At 41.0% G+C, this 16,276-nt stretch overlaps 2 protein-coding genes across 6 annotated transcripts; one reads left to right on the forward strand and one right to left on the reverse strand.

Moving 5' to 3' along the window:
• The first annotated feature begins 77 nt into the window (after positions 1-77).
• kif17 (kinesin family member 17) lies at positions 78-7,081 on the forward strand. 4 transcript variants are annotated; one of them, XM_046382649.1, is made up of 15 exons: positions 91-181; positions 400-658; positions 956-1,102; positions 1,221-1,322; positions 1,552-1,741; positions 2,358-2,810; positions 3,001-3,092; positions 3,192-3,393; positions 3,596-3,699; positions 3,886-4,001; positions 4,652-4,880; positions 5,420-5,678; positions 5,824-5,885; positions 5,976-6,099; positions 6,513-7,081. In XM_046382649.1, the coding sequence occupies exons 2-15, from the start codon at positions 428-430 to the stop codon at positions 6,686-6,688; spliced, it is 2,487 nt and encodes an 828-aa protein (XP_046238605.1). In that variant the 5' UTR covers positions 91-181; positions 400-427; the 3' UTR covers positions 6,689-7,081. The 4 variants fall into 4 exon arrangements, with proteins under 4 accessions (XP_046238596.1, XP_046238614.1, XP_046238624.1 ...); XM_046382640.1 differs by having other exon boundaries at positions 78-658; XM_046382658.1 differs by having other exon boundaries at positions 78-658; positions 5,827-5,885.
• A 2,431-nt stretch (positions 7,082-9,512) lies between these two features.
• On the reverse strand, positions 9,513-14,998 carry zgc:158258 (uncharacterized protein LOC791186 homolog). Of its 2 annotated transcripts, XM_046382754.1 has the most exons (5): positions 14,796-14,998; positions 11,819-11,972; positions 11,320-11,515; positions 10,287-11,209; positions 9,513-10,175 (listed from the first exon to the last, which is right to left on the reverse strand). In XM_046382754.1, the coding sequence occupies exons 2-5, from the start codon at positions 11,921-11,923 to the stop codon at positions 10,071-10,073; spliced, it is 1,329 nt and encodes a 442-aa protein (XP_046238710.1). In that variant the 5' UTR covers positions 11,924-11,972; positions 14,796-14,998; the 3' UTR covers positions 9,513-10,070. The 2 variants fall into 2 exon arrangements, with proteins under 2 accessions (XP_046238710.1, XP_046238702.1); XM_046382746.1 differs by having other exon boundaries at positions 9,513-11,209; positions 14,796-14,997.
• Between the last annotated feature and the right edge of the window lie 1,278 nt (positions 14,999-16,276).

Raw genomic sequence — 16,276 nt, forward strand, 5'->3', positions numbered from 1 at the left:
TTCGCCAGTATGGGGCAGTTTCATCCCTCGACGATTGTTTATGGTTGCCAAGCAACTTCAAAACGCCATGAGAGGAGTAGCAGAATGAGAGAGAACCTGTAACAGTGCGTGACGAGGACAGTCACCACTGTGTCTGGAAATATCTCCGCTTCCACTCAACTTGGATTTTTTTCATCTTTGAGTATGTTGTTATCTGGTGCATGATGTCGTTTAGTCTGCTTTAACCAAATTTTTTTTGAATTGTCAGTTAGCCGTTAACCGTTAGCGCTTGTCATCGAACTATTTAGGCTGGCTAATGAGGATCCTGCTGTAGCTAAGGTCTGTAGACAACATGTGACGGTATTTATTAAGCGGAATTGAACGTTTTCACTTGCTTTTATCTATAGTCTACTGTACAAGCCAACCGCTGCGGAGTGACTGTTGAGACATGGGCTCTGAGTCAGTGAAGGTGGTGGTCAGGTGCAGGCCACTCAATGACAGGGAGAAGGCTCTTTGCTCTAAGATGGTGCTGTCCATGGACCTGCACCGCTGTCAGTGCTTCATAGAGAAGCCTGGGGCAGCAGATGAGCCACCCAAACAGTTCACATTTGATGGGACCTACTTTATTGATCAAACTACTGAGCAGATGTACAATGAGATTTCCTATCCCCTGGTTGAGGTAAGTTCCTTTTTGTTGTTGTTGATGATGATGATTTCGGTGTACACAGCAGAAAAGTGTGGAGGTCCAGGCATTACAAAAGTAGGATGCGGGTCACTGGACACCCTCTGTCTAACAACAGTATAGGCTATATCTTATTGCTAATGACTACAGACCTCATTATTTACTTAACAGTCTCCTGTCAGTCACTTATAAAGGTCAGCAAGGTGCTGATCATAAAAAAAAATGAAAACAAAGCCTACTGAAGCCTACTTCAAGGTCATTAGGTCATTTGGGCCACATTTTCCTTTTTTACAGGGTGTCACAGAGGGATACAATGGTACAATTTTTGCCTATGGACAAACTGGAAGTGGGAAGTCGTTCACCATGCAGGGAGTGTCTGAGCCTGCAGCCCAGAAGGGGGTCATTCCACGAGCCTTTGAACACATCTTTGAGAGTATTCAGGTAGGTTGCAACATATCCATGTTATAGACCCATAGTTCTAATCTCTGTCCAGACTTGTCTAAGCTTTGTGTGCTCAGAGAGAATAATTTTACTTGTGTGTTTTTTGTGTGCAAGCTAGTGTGCAGAGAATACAAAATTCCTGGTGAGGGCCTCCTACTTGGAAATTTACAATGAAGAAATCCGAGACCTTTTGGGAAGTGACACCAAGCAGAGATTGGAGGTAAGCTGTTGTTTTAATAAACACTTCAAGCTGTACTGTGTAATGTTAGAAGCACAAAGGATTATTGTTCTTGTCTAAGTACAAACATTATAAAACCTGTTTCTCAGACTGTACAAGTTGCCGTGGTGACTTTAAAAGCACAGTAGTTACGTGATTCCTTGAAGGTGTTTGAACAAAGAGACAGATTCGTTTTGTGCTTTGTTTTTTTGTGCGGTTGATGAATGCTTAGCTGAAAGAGCATCCAGAGCATGGGGTGTATGTGAGGGACCTCTCCATGCACACTGTGCACAGTGTGGGGGAGTGTGAGAGGATCATGGAGCAAGGCTGGAGAAACCGGGCAGTGGGCTACACACTGATGAACAAAGACTCCTCCCGCTCACACTCCATCTTCACTATCCATTTAGAAATCTGCAGCACAGGTGAACACACACACAACAACAACACATTACCTAGAACAGATTGAAACATAGCTACAGTCTGCGATAAAGGCATTTTTATCTAAACCCTTGCTTGCAGGAACATGTTTATCGTCTCGCATCTCATAATGTTCAGCTCAACACTCAAGAACATTTCCACCATCTGATATCATAGCCGTTGTTATCCCCTTGTATGATTTTAAATGGTGGTGCAAAAAAAAACCCCACACAGATAAACAATACTCAGGTCAGGTATTTTTATTTATGGAATGCATTAAAAACAACAAAGTGCTGAACAGAGATGGCCAGTCTAATCAGAAGAACACAAGAAATCACGAAATCCAAAAAGAATACATAAATAATAAGGCATAAGAATCAGTAAAAGTACTAAGTAAATCTTTGGCACATGACACACAGAAATAATGAATAGTGTGACCAGCTATGTCTGCATTGAGGCTACCAAAAGCTATAGTTGAGACAATAAGACTAAGAAATGCATTGCCAATAGTTATTTTCTTTAACAGTTTTAGGATTTCAGGGATTTTTTTAATGGAATGTGTGTACAGAAACTTAAAAGCTGCATTTTCTCTACGTTCCCCTTTCCTCCCCACATTTTCAGATGCATCTGGTCAGGACCATCTACGAGCAGGTAAACTCAACCTTGTAGACCTGGCAGGAAGCGAACGTCAGTCTAAAACCGGTGCTACCGGTGAGCGACTCCGCGAGGCCACCAAGATCAACCTCTCCCTCTCGGCCCTGGGGAACGTCATCTCTGCACTGGTGGACGGACGCTCTAAATACATCCCCTACCGGGACTCCAAGCTGACCAGACTGCTGCAGGACTCTCTGGGAGGAAACACACGCACCTTGATGATCGCCTGTCTCTCTCCTGCAGACAACAACTATGAGGAAAGCCTGAGCACGCTGCGCTATGCCAACCGAGCCAAAAGCATTCAGAACAGGCCACGTATCAATGAGGACCCCAAGGATGCTCTGCTCCGAGAGTATCAGGAGGAGATTAAAAAGTTGCGGGCCCTCATCTCGGGTCAGCTGGGCTCGACTAATCTTGCGTGTAAGTGACATATTTTGTGACCAGTCTCTTTGATAGGAAGAAAAACGATCTTTTAATTTGAATTTTGCCAAAAGTTTTAAATGTAGTCACTGAGTTTTGTTTCATTTGCTTCATTGTGAAATAATTTTTATAACCTGTATTGCTAAAAAGAAACAACCCCTGCTTTTTGTTCTTTTTGTTTATTATGCAGCTCTGCTGGCTGGTCAGGATGAAGCATCTCCCGCTGTTCCTTCAAGGCCACAGTCTAGCACCACAGAGGCAGAGAAGGAGAAGATTAAAGAGGCAACTACAGACTGTTCCCATACTACATCACTTCACATCTCTACATGCATTGTGTAAGAACCGGGTGATTAATGAGTCTGTATTCTACTCTCTCAACAGGAGTACGAACGGAGGCTGGCCAAGTTGCAGGCTGAGTATAATGCGGAGCAGGAATCCAAAGCAAAGCTGCAGGAGGACATAACTGCCCTCCGCTCTTCCTATGAATCCAAGCTTTTTGATCTGGAGAAGGCTCGTGCCAGCAGGGGGAGCTCTGTCCTAAAGAATACGAACAGAAAATCATCTGCCCTTAACAAAGAACCTTGTGAGTAGACAATAAACTTATTGCAATGCTCATTATTCTTTCAAAGAGGTTTAGTGAGTCAACATTCCTGTCAAAGTCTGAGCAGAAACTAAACATTAGCAAAGTTGTTGTATAAGATTGCATAACAGAACAACAAGGACTCTTACGAAGAGTTGTGTCTGCCCCTGTATACTGACTCTGTTTGGATTTTCCTGCTTCCTAGCATCAGCGAGCTCGAGCTGTACGATACAGGTCACTGAGGAAGAGCTCTGCCACAGCACTGAACCCATGTGTCACAGTACACCCGGAGACTCTTCCCTCACTGAGGTACTGTTCACTAACACCTTCTATCATTAAATACTATTCATTCAGAACATGTTTGGAACATGGTTATTGTCCCAAAAGTATCCACAGCTTCAGGCAACAACTGCTTGAAATGATGTCTGGCATGAAAATGGAACTATGGATGATCAGAGATGTATTGGGTGTTATTTCCTCATGTTGGTGAGCCAGCCTGCTGTGCCTTGTGCAGCAGTCGGGGTCCAAAAGGATCTAGATGGAGACGGGCTCGGAGACTCACCTGACATCACCACTGAAGGACCTCTGGACCAGGAACATGTACTGGAAAGGTCTGTGTGCACACATTTCACTCACACAAACAACCATCAGCAATGGTTGTTTTTCATGATAAAGGTCTTTGCTTGTCTTTCCAACATTGTGCACGGCGTGTGGCGCATAACGGCCTCACACTTTACTGTGAACACAGTGACTGAACAGCAATGCCTGAAGGGTATTTTATGTAGTAACGGTGCTTGTATTAGCTCATTTCAGATATATTAGTATTTGTGCTAAAACATCATCTTCAGTATGATTTCAGTTATCTATCACAATATGACCCCACAATAATAAATTCATAAAATATAAAAAAATTAAAGACAAAACAAAGGTGTCCCCATCAAGGCTGATTGCTTATGTTGTGTTTTGTGTTGTGTCTTGACATCAATGACTATGATTTGGAGCATGCTGCTGCATAAACTAGCTTTATGAAAAAAACAAAACAAAAAAACAATGTCATATATAGAAATTACTACCATATGTTTTTTTTTTTCAGCTATAGAATTCTTGCTGTATATTAGAGTTTCCCATAGGTTATGAGTGTGCAGTGTGCTGACAAAAACAATTCGCTGTTGCTGTCATATAGTTTGAATAATATACTGTTATAATATAGTTTGAGGCATTCTGACTTTAATTTAAAGTCAGACCATTAATTTCTTCCTAGACTGAAGCAGCTGGAACAGGAGGTGGTGGGAGGGGAGCAGGCCAGGAACAAGGAGCTGCAGCAGAGGCACCGGCAGAGGAAGAACCTTGCTGACCAGAGAAAAGTCCAGCTTATCTGTGCTCTGTCAGAGAACAGTGAGGAGAGTGAAAATGTGCTGTTGAATGTCTACAACTCTATACAGGAAGAGGTTCATGCCAAAAGCCAAGTGTTGGTCAAGGTCCAAGGCAAGGTGGGTCAGCAGTCTCAAAGGGACAGACAATTATAGGTCTGGAGCAATGTTGGAAAATGGATTTGGCAAGTGACAAGAGTATTAAAGCAGCAGTAAGTTGCTGATGCAATTGTTAAATTGTAAAATATTTTCACTGTTCTGAAAATATGTTGTCTTTTCCATGTTGTTGCTCCTCATGGTTCACATGATAATGACTAAAAGTATACTCGGACTGGCCAATCAGTCCTAACTGGCCCAAAGTTCTCAACATATTTGCTGCTGTTACTATCATTAATAGGAAAAGTTTTTTTTTCTTATGTTAGCTTTAAACCCAGAGAATTAGGAAGTTCCTGTCTTCCTGGACTGACTGGTATATTTTTGCACATCAGAGCAGCCCCAAATACCACAGCAATTAGTGCTTACAACAACAACAAAAATTGTACAAGGCTATCGCCAAATAGTGCTGTATAATATGAAACCAAAACTGCAGTGTTGAAGCTTTCAGTGCTGAATCATATGCCCTGCCATTCAAGCATAACTACATCCACCTGTTGTGACAGCTGAAAGCAGCCAAACTGGAGATCCGTGACCTGCAGGCAGAGTTTGAGGTGGAGAGGAATGACTACCTGGCAGCTATCCGGCGGCTGGAGAGGGAGGGCCAGTTACTGCACAGCCTGTTGGAACGCATGGTGCCCCTGGTGCGGCGTGACTGCAACTACAGCAACCTGGACCGCTTGAAGAAAGAAGCTGTCTGGGATGAGGACAGCGCCACCTGGAGGCTGCCAGATGTGATGGTGCAGAAAACAACACTACCTTCAGGTACAACTTGACATATAAAAAAACAGACTTACTGTTAAAAGATGATTATTTTTAACACTGATGTGGCTTGTGGGATTGTAATGCCTTGATATGTTTTGTGGACTGATTCCCCTGCATATTATCTCACTTTCTTTCTCTCTCATAGCAGTGGCTCCAAAACTTCCAGCCCGCAGAGGTTCGGCTGCTGATGTTGGCGATCCATTCATGGTGTGTTTATGTTCCATGCATCATCTTTTGCACACACTTTCTACGCACACTGAAACACTGTTGTTCAGCCTTATCCCTGTGTGTTTTTAGCAAGTGGAGGAGGACAGGTACAAGGAAATGCTGGACCGCAGTGACAGCGAGAACATCGCCAGCAGCTACTTCAAGTCAAAAAGAGCAAGCCAGCTACTGGGACGTGAAGCTGCCAAGGGACACGGTAAGACCTGGAGACTTCTTAACTAGACCATAGAGCAAAATGATGTCTCTTCATGCTCTGCTCGCTGTGATATATCTGCAGCTTGTCATTATTCTATGTGTTCATCAGTTTTTTAAATGGGAGCAATTAATCAAGCTGAGACAATCAAATTTGAACAAAAAGACACAGTGACCAGTTAATAGTTGCAAAATAAGTGATTTAGCAATATAGAAAACAAGTCAATGACAGTGATTTAATGCTCTGAGCATCTTTATTTGCATTTTATCCAAAATATGGAATTTCAATACTCAAGATCAAAAAATGATAAAAACTACAATTGAGACTATCTGCAGCAGTCACAATGCCAAACTAATGAAAATATAGACATTTTTCTATTCTGATTTTACCCATCTGATGAAGCTCCTCTCCTTCAGCCATCCACTCTCCTCCCCTGGTTAACGGGGCGGCCCACCTCACTGTGAGTGGCTCCACCACAAACCCGCCTGTTGGCTCACGGCCCTTCCGCCTGGAGTCATTAGATGTCCCGGTGTCCAATGGTAAGGTGAAGCGCAAAAAAAGCAAATCTCACATCCATAATGAGGGGATTTAAAAAGACTGAACCTACATGAACTCACCTCATCATCACCTGTCTTTGTAAACTGTGACTGATCACATAAAGTATATAATTAATAATTAAAACTATACATTTGATAACCACTGCTATTTGCACTTTTTGTTGAAATTACAAGTCCATTTGTACCATGTGTTATAAATCTCATGTTGAATGCTTGTTTTGAACGAAATACTACCTACATTTTGTATGATATCTCCCTTGAATTCTTGCCCTGTATCAAAACTTCAGTGAGATTCAAAGTTCAGCTTCTATAATATTTAACTTCTTGTGTATTTCACTATTGTTTATTGTAAACCAGAATTTTAACCCATTCCTTTGATAACATTTAGCTGCAGCTGCTACTGAATAGATCAAATAAAATAATTTATTCATTAAGTGGGTGATTTCCTTTACTTAAAAAAAGCAAGCAAACAAAAAAACATTTCGCGGGGGCAGCAGCTTGAGCAGGGATACCCAGATTTCCCTCTCCCCAGACACTTCCTCCAGCTCTTCCGGGCAGACCCCAAGGTATTCCCAGGCCAGCCGAGTGACATAGTCCCTCCAGCGTGTTCTGAGTCTTTCTCTGGGCCTCCTCCCAGTGGGCATGCCTGGAACATCTCCCCAGGAGGCATCCAAAACAGATGCCCAAGCCACCTAAACTGGCTCCTCTCAATGTGGAGGAGCAGCGGCTCTACTCCGAGCTCCTCCCGGGTAACAGAGCTCCTCACCCTACCCCTAAGGGAGCGCCCCGCCACCCTGCGGAGGAAGCTCATTTCAGCCGCTTGTATCCGAGATCTCTCTGTCACGCTCCCATCTTCCCTCACTCGTGAACAAGACCCCGAGATATTTAAACTCCTCCACTTGAGGCAGGAGCTCTCCTCCAACCTGGAGGGGACAGACCAGCTTTTTCCGGTCAAGAACCATGGCCTCGGATTTGGAGGTGCTGATTCCCATCCCAACTGCTTCACACTCGGCTGCAAACCTCCCCAGCGCATGCCGAATGTGTTGTGAACAGTAAACAGAAATAAGATCTCAGTCAACAACTTGTCAGACCAGGCTGTAGTGTCACAAAAAATGGATGAGTCATATGTTGTCAAGTCAGCATTGCTCACTGGCAGCAGACAGTTGCTGACTCATGTTGCACGTGACTTTGAGGATCAACAGTGTGACTTTAAAAGTCCAGTTTGTTGGATTTGGTGGCCTCCAGTGATGAGGTTGCAGGTTTCAACCAACTCAATACCACTCCCCTCACCCTGCCTTTTCAGGGTTGTTGGAGAACCTATACTGAGTGTTAAACACATGAAAGGCCCTCTTGACAACCAGTGTTTGGTTTGCGCATTCTGTGTTACTGTAGAAACATGGAGGTGAATGGTAGACACAAGAGAAGCTGCTCCCTCTATAAGAACACAACAATTCATTCTAGTGTGAGGTGATTATAAATCCTACACACTGGACCTTTTAAGCCCAACAAAGATGAGAGAACTTCATTTTTGCATGAGAATCTGTGGTTCATGAAAATGTAGTTTGACATAGATGTGGAAAGGTTGCATAAATTTGTTTTGTTGCAACAGATCTGCAAAATGTATCTGTCTGTGGCTTGATTTTTGCACCTTTTAACATCTCAAATGCTGTAGCTGCATTTTTATCTCTACTGATGAACTCAATCCCTTCCGCAGCTCACTTTCTGTACCTGTATCGCATTTCTAACTTTAGCCTATGGCCTGATTTCTTCACCCATTGTTTAATATTACTTGACCGGCAGAGAGCCGTGTCAGTTTCAAAATTTGACACCCTTATTTGCCTGCACGTAGTCATACTAGACACAGATACTGGCCCATTAGACGAGCCCCTTGACTTACTGAGAGATAACACGACAAAAGGAAATTGTTATCGTCCCTTCCAATAGTCAACCACACACTTATTCACTGGCTTTAAGGCTGTTGCATAACGAATGCCCAGCCATTCAGATAAGTCAGTGGGAGAAATTAGAAGTCTTACATGCAAGGGATATCCACAAAACACAGAAAGGATAAGACTGGTCTGCTACGTTCACACGGAGGTTGAGCTCAAGATAATGGGATAATGGAAGAACAGCTGAGCAGGCTTTCTCATTGCTAGAGTGGTGCGTAAGATGAGTAGTGACTGACAGTCTATTGTGTTAGTGGAGTGTTTGATGGAGCAGAGACGTAAAGCCAATGTCCAGGTTTAAGTGAATTACTTGACTTCTTTGTGCCACACTAACTCTGTGGGATGTTATTCAGCAGTTCAGTCTGAAAAAAACCTTCAAGAATGGCTCACATTTCCAATCGCAAGTCAGTCTATATGGAGTGGTAACAGTTTTTAGAAACTAAGCTTCATAATTCACACTGAAGTTAGGTGTAATACTGTGTTTAAACGTGAGGATAAAGATAAGAATACATAATATATAAAATACACGCTTCTTTATTTTCACGGATATTTATGAAAATGGAAAAGAGCAGGTAAAAATAACCACATTATCATTGTTTTTCATTCTGTATGAACATCTCCAGTATTTAGACAATGAAGGCAGTTACATTTTTATAAGCAAACTAAACTATGTGTACTGCATTAAGTAGCAAACAAATCACTAAGTTATGTTTTCATCAAATCTCAGGAGTAATGTAGTGCTGGTAACTACTAAAGATTAGAAAACACTGAAAAATCACCCCGAAATACTTTCAAAATTTGGTTTTACAATAATTTTGAGCTGCATTAACTGATTGCTCCAAGGACTGTACTCAACAATCCACTTATAGGCACATCTGTGAATATGAAACAATCAAGTACAAATGAGGGGGTTGATGTTTCCTTTAAGTAGAAGTACAGTGGAGAAGCATGTTCCTTACAATTATAATGGGGAAGGAAAAAGATTAATGTAAAGCCACAATATGACTTGTTTCATTAGAATACCATCCATTTGAAAATGTGTAAGCTAAGGCTTCTTACACAGGACACATTATTTCTTCTAGACATAAATTTGTGTCTTTGCATAAAAGTGTTTGTAAAAAATTCAACAACCCAATGCTGAGATGTAGAAGTGAAGACTATTACTTAAACACTATACTGATGTTCAAACTGCTTCCATTTTTCTCATATGCATATATATGATTTGAAGTCATGCTGTAGCTGATCAAGTCATGCCTAACAGAAGAACAGTTGGAAAAAAAATGCTCTCAAGAGCTAAGCTAAAAGTGCTGGTATTGTCCTTCTTTTCTTCTTCTTCATCCTCTTGTTTTGTTTGCCAATGTGCTGAGTGCCAAGTTCCCGCTTAATGCTCTGACTCTTTAAGCTGATGGTCATCTTGAACTCTTTCTTAGCACTGCATTTATGCAAGCGGAACATCTGCTGTTCATCTGTTTTAGTCTTTGAGCAGTCCAAGCTTTCTGAGTGCTTCTTTTCGATCAGTTCCCATACCTGGAACTACCATTGCAGTGTATTTGACTGAGTTTGGGTTGTTGTGGGGTAGAGGCTGAACTGCAGCAGTGGTCTTCACTGAGGTGGTGACTGTGATGTGTTTCGGGTCAGGACAGTTTTCGCCATTTCTGTGGTTGTCCAGGGTAGCGGTTTGCTCCAGACCAGATGCTTTTAACCCATTGGATTGAGGATGAGTTACAGACACAGGCGGCTGTGCATTTCTGGAGACGTGATGAAAACTGGCACTGCTCTGCAGAGGCCTATTCTTGGGCTCTGAGGGCACTTGAGAATAACAAAATGATGGGCTTCTTGATGGATTAGCATTTGATGGGCCTCTTGTGAATTTGTTTGGTGTTGTGTTCAAAGAGGAGTTAGATTTAGGGGGAGGCAGTGGGGCTAATGTCTCATTTTCTGACTCTTGATCTTTCAAGAGGCCCAGTTTCTGCAAAGCTTCCAGCCTCACAACCTTGGGGTCTGTTGCATGAGTGATCCTGTTGGAAGAGTCTGATGTTGTGGATGCTTCGTTTTGTGTTTTCACTGATATGTTGACAGGAATCTTTTTGGGTTTAGGGGGCACAACTGGAGGACTTGTCTTAGACGTAGAAACATCTGAGTGGGATTTGTCAGATCTTGGCTTTAGACCATCCATTCTAACGGGAAGGTGCTTGTCCGAGTCTATAGTATGATCAATTGTGGGACATAAAGGCGTCTTCTTTGTGGAGGCACTCCTCCGCAGGTGGACAAGTGCATCATAGGACAGAGGTCCTCTAGGTAAAGGACCTTCAGCTGTCCTAACTGAGTAGTCCCTGGTTTTGGTGGGAGGTAGTATCACAACATTAACCTCTAAAGGTTCCTGGGTAGCAACAGGGTTCTGGTTGTGTTTGCGACCAGGTCCTTTGCTTGAAGGAGTAAAGTGAGACTGAGAGCAGAGGTTTTTGTCTGGAGGGACACCTGGCCTAGCACTGGATACAGAACACAGAGAGCTACTTGCCACAACAAGAGGTGTAGGAACCAGGTAGGTCTGCGTGGGTTTGGTGTCAACATTTTCCTTCATGGCTTCTTTAGAGGCATTTTTCTGTGAACCTGAAAGAGAAACAAGCACATGTCACTGGAGATACAATGCATCTCTCTTCAGAGAATTTCATTGACTGCTGTTTAGTTTAATCTGCATCTGTGCCCAGAGATTAACTCACTGCTGAGCTTGGTTTTGCTCATGGAGGCTGACAAGTTAGCCAGCTTGGTAGCAAGGTTGCCAGGGTTGGGCAGTTGGTCAGGTTCGTCATTGGACAATCCGCTATCCTCTTCAGTATCCAAAGACTCAATAGTCTCCTCCAAAAACATGAGACAGGCTTTCTCTTCAGCAGACAGGTGCTCCAGACTATCATCACTCTGTATTGCATAAAAGCAGGGCTTTCATTTTGGTAAAAAAAATACCACAGTGAGATGAGACATACATTAAAATTGACAATCAGCCTCATTTTGAGTTTTGAAATGTTTAATGTTGTTTAAACCATTCACTTATAGAAAGAGACAAAACTGGGAAACTAGATGTACAAAACTGGGAAACTAGATGTATCCCTTTGCTTTTATGTTTCAGCTCAGTGTTACCTACATGGTTTTGGCTTACTGTTTCATGTTGTCTGGTATAATGAGCTTGATCGTCAGGTTCAAGAGGGTAAATAAGTAACTTACAAAGCCAGAATTGGCGCTGACAACACTGTCACAGCTGCCAGCACTATCCATGCTGATCATCGTCTCCAATCCAGTGCCACCTGGCCAGGTATCGCTTTTGGGCATCTTAGTGCTCTATTTATCTGGAGTTAGTGGCACAGATTGTTCTATCGCTCTGTGAAAAGGCAATACATGGTGAGTTAGAATTACAGTTTAGCTTGTTCCTCCACAGGATTTTAGATCTTCCATACAGCCATTAGTCTGCAGTAGGTAAAATATGATTTTTGGAGTAAATTATACACCTGGACTTCAATGACAGATGGAAGTGAAATGGTGTTACGAAGTTATAAATTTTGATTTTGGGGTGAACTGTCCCTTTAAAACTGAACACAACATTTTGTATTTTCTGACTGGACTGTCTGTAAAAGCATCAACATATATTTCAAGAACACTGATTATATCTGATTTATTGCTATATGACAATCTTCAAGCCTTTAAGGGAATTTAAACTTTGGTTTGGTTACTACCAAATTAAGATTAAAATTTGCTCTGGGTAACTTTAATGTTTATTAGCCTATTCTGTAAACATGACCTACATGGTGGCTGGGCTATGCAGGGTTGGATACTTTGATAAAGATTTATAATATACTGCGCAAGAATCTGTGTGTCATCATAATGCTATAAAACTGCAGCATGACTAGTGCAATTGTAGACTTTGTACCTCATTATGCAATTAAAGAACAACAAATGGGTTCAGTGGTTGGCACAGACTTATTACATGCTCTTCCAGAGCTCTTGAGAAAGGTATCACAAGAGAAACTCAAAGCCACCATAATAAAGCTATAATTTATAAGTGAATTTAATAGTGTTGAAAATTAAGTATTTTAGGAAATCATTGCTGCTGATGCACTGAATTTTTCCTGGCCAATCCTCTACATCCATCACTTCAAGATCAGCTGCTACAGAACCACAACTATTTTAATACAAAAAACAATAAGAGATTTACACCAAAATGTCTGAATTAGTTTTGCGTCCTTCATGGTCTGATTTTTTTGATAACAAAACTTATGAAAGCAACTGTGTTTTCAATAGCTGACTCATTTTAGAGCGCAAAACAAGTTTTTAAAATAATTTCATCAACATGTAACAGTTTGTGTACGCCTGTGTGTGTGTGTGTGTGTGTTTTACATGAACACTAGCTTTCTGATGACAGGACACAGGCTTGCTCTTAGGGAATGACAGGGTATCATAGCTTAGTGTATTTCTGACAGATATCGAACTAGTCCTCTTGCTGCATGTGACTCAGATTACAGCACAAATGCCACTCCTAATCTTCCTCAACCGGATCAGTTTCAGAGGGAGTGGAGGGCAGCAGCAACAATCTCCTGACAGACATATGATATCCAGTTTGACAATGTTGTCTTACTGTAACAGTATTGGGACATTATTCATTTAGGTGTATTAATCTTAGGTGGTGAAAAACTGTTATACCATGGTTGGGGATTATTCCTCTCCTGGGGATGCTAAAACGTAGGCACTAATCTGGCAGTATGAGACCCTTTGGATAAAAGCATCTTCCTAATGGTGCATTAGAAATACAGAGAGCAGTTGTTTCACAGTAATTCAAGAGTGAGCTTTCTACCAGAACAGATACATTTTAGAGAATAAATAGATTTAAGTTTCCTGTAGGAATGGTAGAAATAGAGCTGGAAATGTTGTATCAAGGCACCTCTGTTTGACCCTGATGAAAAGAAATTCACTTTTGGATAAGTTTCAGCACCTGAGAGGGAAGGGGCAACCAGATAGACCCGAGAGGCACAAAAACACTCCTGTTCACTGCTCATGCTTTGCTGTGTCATTTCATCCCTGTAAAATTTTAAAGCCCCTATCACCAGGCCATTATGTAAATATGCCCATCCGCCCTGCTGCATGTAGGTCAGGATATGAATCTGAGAAACAGCAGAAACTCTGAGATAACATTCACTGTTTTAACCCAACACAATCTTGATCGATCGGATGCAAATAACAAAAGTGGCGTGGAAGTAGAAAAAATAAACATTTTGTAGTATACTACTAGAGTATTCTAAACTCTAAAACTATAGATTTTGGGTGATCCTTTTTTAAACTATTATATAGTTCCTGTGCTGTTAAGTGTGTTTTTTGACTTGGGTTTTCCTTTTCTCATAGCGAAACTATAAAACGAATAAGACTGTAGTTAGTCATTAGCCCAGTAGACAACTTTCAGTGAAAGGACATCGTAAACACTGATGAGAATACAATATGATGTTATCTCTGTATAGATAAAGCTGTGAAAATAAGGGCGACTACCGAAAAAAAAAACGGATGTCTAGCAACATGGTTGCAGTTTTTGATTGCCGCTATAAAAGAGCAACTGGGCAAAGTTTTATTATCCTTAATGCTGAAGGGGATTACATGTGAAAACATCACTGTTCTCCCTCACTGGCTTCCAACCCGCTGCCTTCAGATTCTACCTGTTCAACTATATTCATACTATATTTGTACTATATCAACTATATAAACGTATAAAGATTATCTGCCCCGGATACAGTCTCTACAAGATATACAAAACATCCATCGAATAATTTGCATTTGCAAGACTTTTACTTCAGTCCTAAAAGACAGCTAAAACTAACATGGAAACCGCCTATTACGAAAACAGACCTACTGTAACGTTAGCAAATTAACACATTTATTAGCCTACCTCAACTTGGCTTTATGTATACTATACTCAAATATGAAGAGATAATCTTCATGTAGCAACAGAAGCTATTAAAAACAGGGATTTAGTCACTGAATAAAAGTAGTTTAAATCACCATTACGTCCATACCTTTACTTCAGTGGGCTATAGATTCACTTCTTGGATTAACGTCAGAAGAAAACACGATTTTAACTAAACTGTCTAATAAAGGGTTGTTTTAAACTACCTGAACACAAGGCAATAGTTTCCGGTGAAAACTGCATTGGTTGACCACTTACCTGTTTGAATCGCCCCACATTACTCAGTTATGCATCTTCTGCTTTTCGTACAAGTGAGAACGCGGTAAATGAGTGGCACTGTGATACCTGCTTGACGGACTTTGTGCCCTACGCGTTTAGCCAATCAGAGAGCAGCATTATCCTTAAGACGCACGAGCCCTCGTTGTCATGGTACCTACTACTGCGGTAATCTGCTAATGAGTGTCTCTGTGTCAAACTCTCCCTACTGCCCGTAATATGCACACTAGTGGCCCAAAAAGTAAGTCGTAAATAATTATCCTGTGAAAGGATATGTAAATAGAATACTCAGTTACTACCGGGGAGATAATTATCTCCCACTGTAAGCAGTACTTTAGTTTCATTATTCTTACTTACCGGTTAGTTGGTTAGTTAGTTAACTGCTACACCGGCTAGTTAACTACCAACCCGCGATGGAAGGTCGCACGACGTGTTGTTTAGAACAAGTCAGCTTTGCGACATCACACAATAATTTACACGAGCTGAGCATTAATAATGTTTGAACAAGAGGCTATCTGAGTTAAAGTAGCAAAACCACAGTGTGGTATCCTATTTATTTTTATTTTCAGTGTGGTTAGTACACTATGAAAACACGCCACTACAGCCCTTTTATTAAAAACTTTAAGTAAAAGAATGTATTATCAGCAGAATGTAGATCTACTTAAAGGAGAAGCACTTAGTCCGTTAGAGAATGGTTGCTGTCAGGCTTTTAGGACTACCATGAATTGTATATTTTTATTCTGGATCAGTTATTACTGTATTAATACTGCTGTATAAGGTGAAGATAATATTAACTACTGTATATACTGCTTGGCAGTTTAATATACTGTGAAAAGTGCATCATATTCTATAAAACTGATATGTAATGGAGTTAAAAAGTTATAAAGTTGCATAAAATGGAAATACTCAAAGTACCTAGAATGTGTAGTTTTTCTACAGTAAATGGCACAAACGCCTTATTTTGTTTTTATCACTTTGCTTGGTAACTTCAACAAATTCCCTATGTCTGTGGTGGAAAAAGTATTCAGATGTTTTACTCAGGTAAATGTGATAGTAACACCACATTGTAAAATTACTCTCTACCAAGTCAAAGTCTCAGAATAATTGTGTAAGCCACTTACTTATATGTAAGTGAAAGAAGTTACTTACAGTATCACAGTAAAAGGAATCAAGGCAGAAAAAAAACATTAGAATTTACATTAGAGAAGCTGAAGCTGCTAAATTCTTTGGTATTTTTGAATGAAAAATTACTTAAACAATTAATGGAATGAAAGGAATGTTTTCTCTACAAGTTACTTATATGACTTGATCATCAAACTGTTGCTGATCATGCATACGTATGTCAGCACATTGGTAAAATAGGGCTCTTCCAGTTGTGAGCTGGGAAGACTGGTCTTTTTCAATTCTGAAATGTTAGCTAATCAAAGGAGAAAAAGCACAGTTGTGATAACTTGTACACTAGG

The sequence above is a fragment of the Scatophagus argus genome, chromosome 3 (assembly GCF_020382885.2).
Source record: "Scatophagus argus isolate fScaArg1 chromosome 3, fScaArg1.pri, whole genome shotgun sequence".
NCBI lineage: Eukaryota > Metazoa > Chordata > Actinopteri > Scatophagidae > Scatophagus > Scatophagus argus.

Bases quoted from the DNA above. Each gene is read 5' to 3' on its own strand.
- kif17 (XM_046382640.1), top strand. From the start codon at position 428: ATGGGCTCTGAGTCAGTGAAGGTGGTGGTCAGGTGCAGGCCACTCAAT. The intron at 1,742-2,357 runs GTGAACACACAC...CCACATTTTCAG, and splicing joins TTTAGAAATCTGCAGCACAG to ATGCATCTGGTCAGGACCAT. The intron at 5,886-5,975 runs GTGTGTTTATGT...GTGTGTTTTTAG, and splicing joins ATGTTGGCGATCCATTCATG to CAAGTGGAGGAGGACAGGTA.
- zgc:158258 (XM_046382746.1), bottom strand. From the start codon at position 11,923: ATGCCCAAAAGCGATACCTGGCCAGGTGGCACTGGATTGGAGACGATG. The intron at 11,516-11,818 runs GTAAGTTACTTA...TATGCAATACAG, and splicing joins TCAGCGCCAATTCTGGCTTT to AGTGATGATAGTCTGGAGCA. The intron at 11,210-11,319 runs GTGAGTTAATCT...TTTCTCTTTCAG, and splicing joins GAGCAAAACCAAGCTCAGCA to GTTCACAGAAAAATGCCTCT.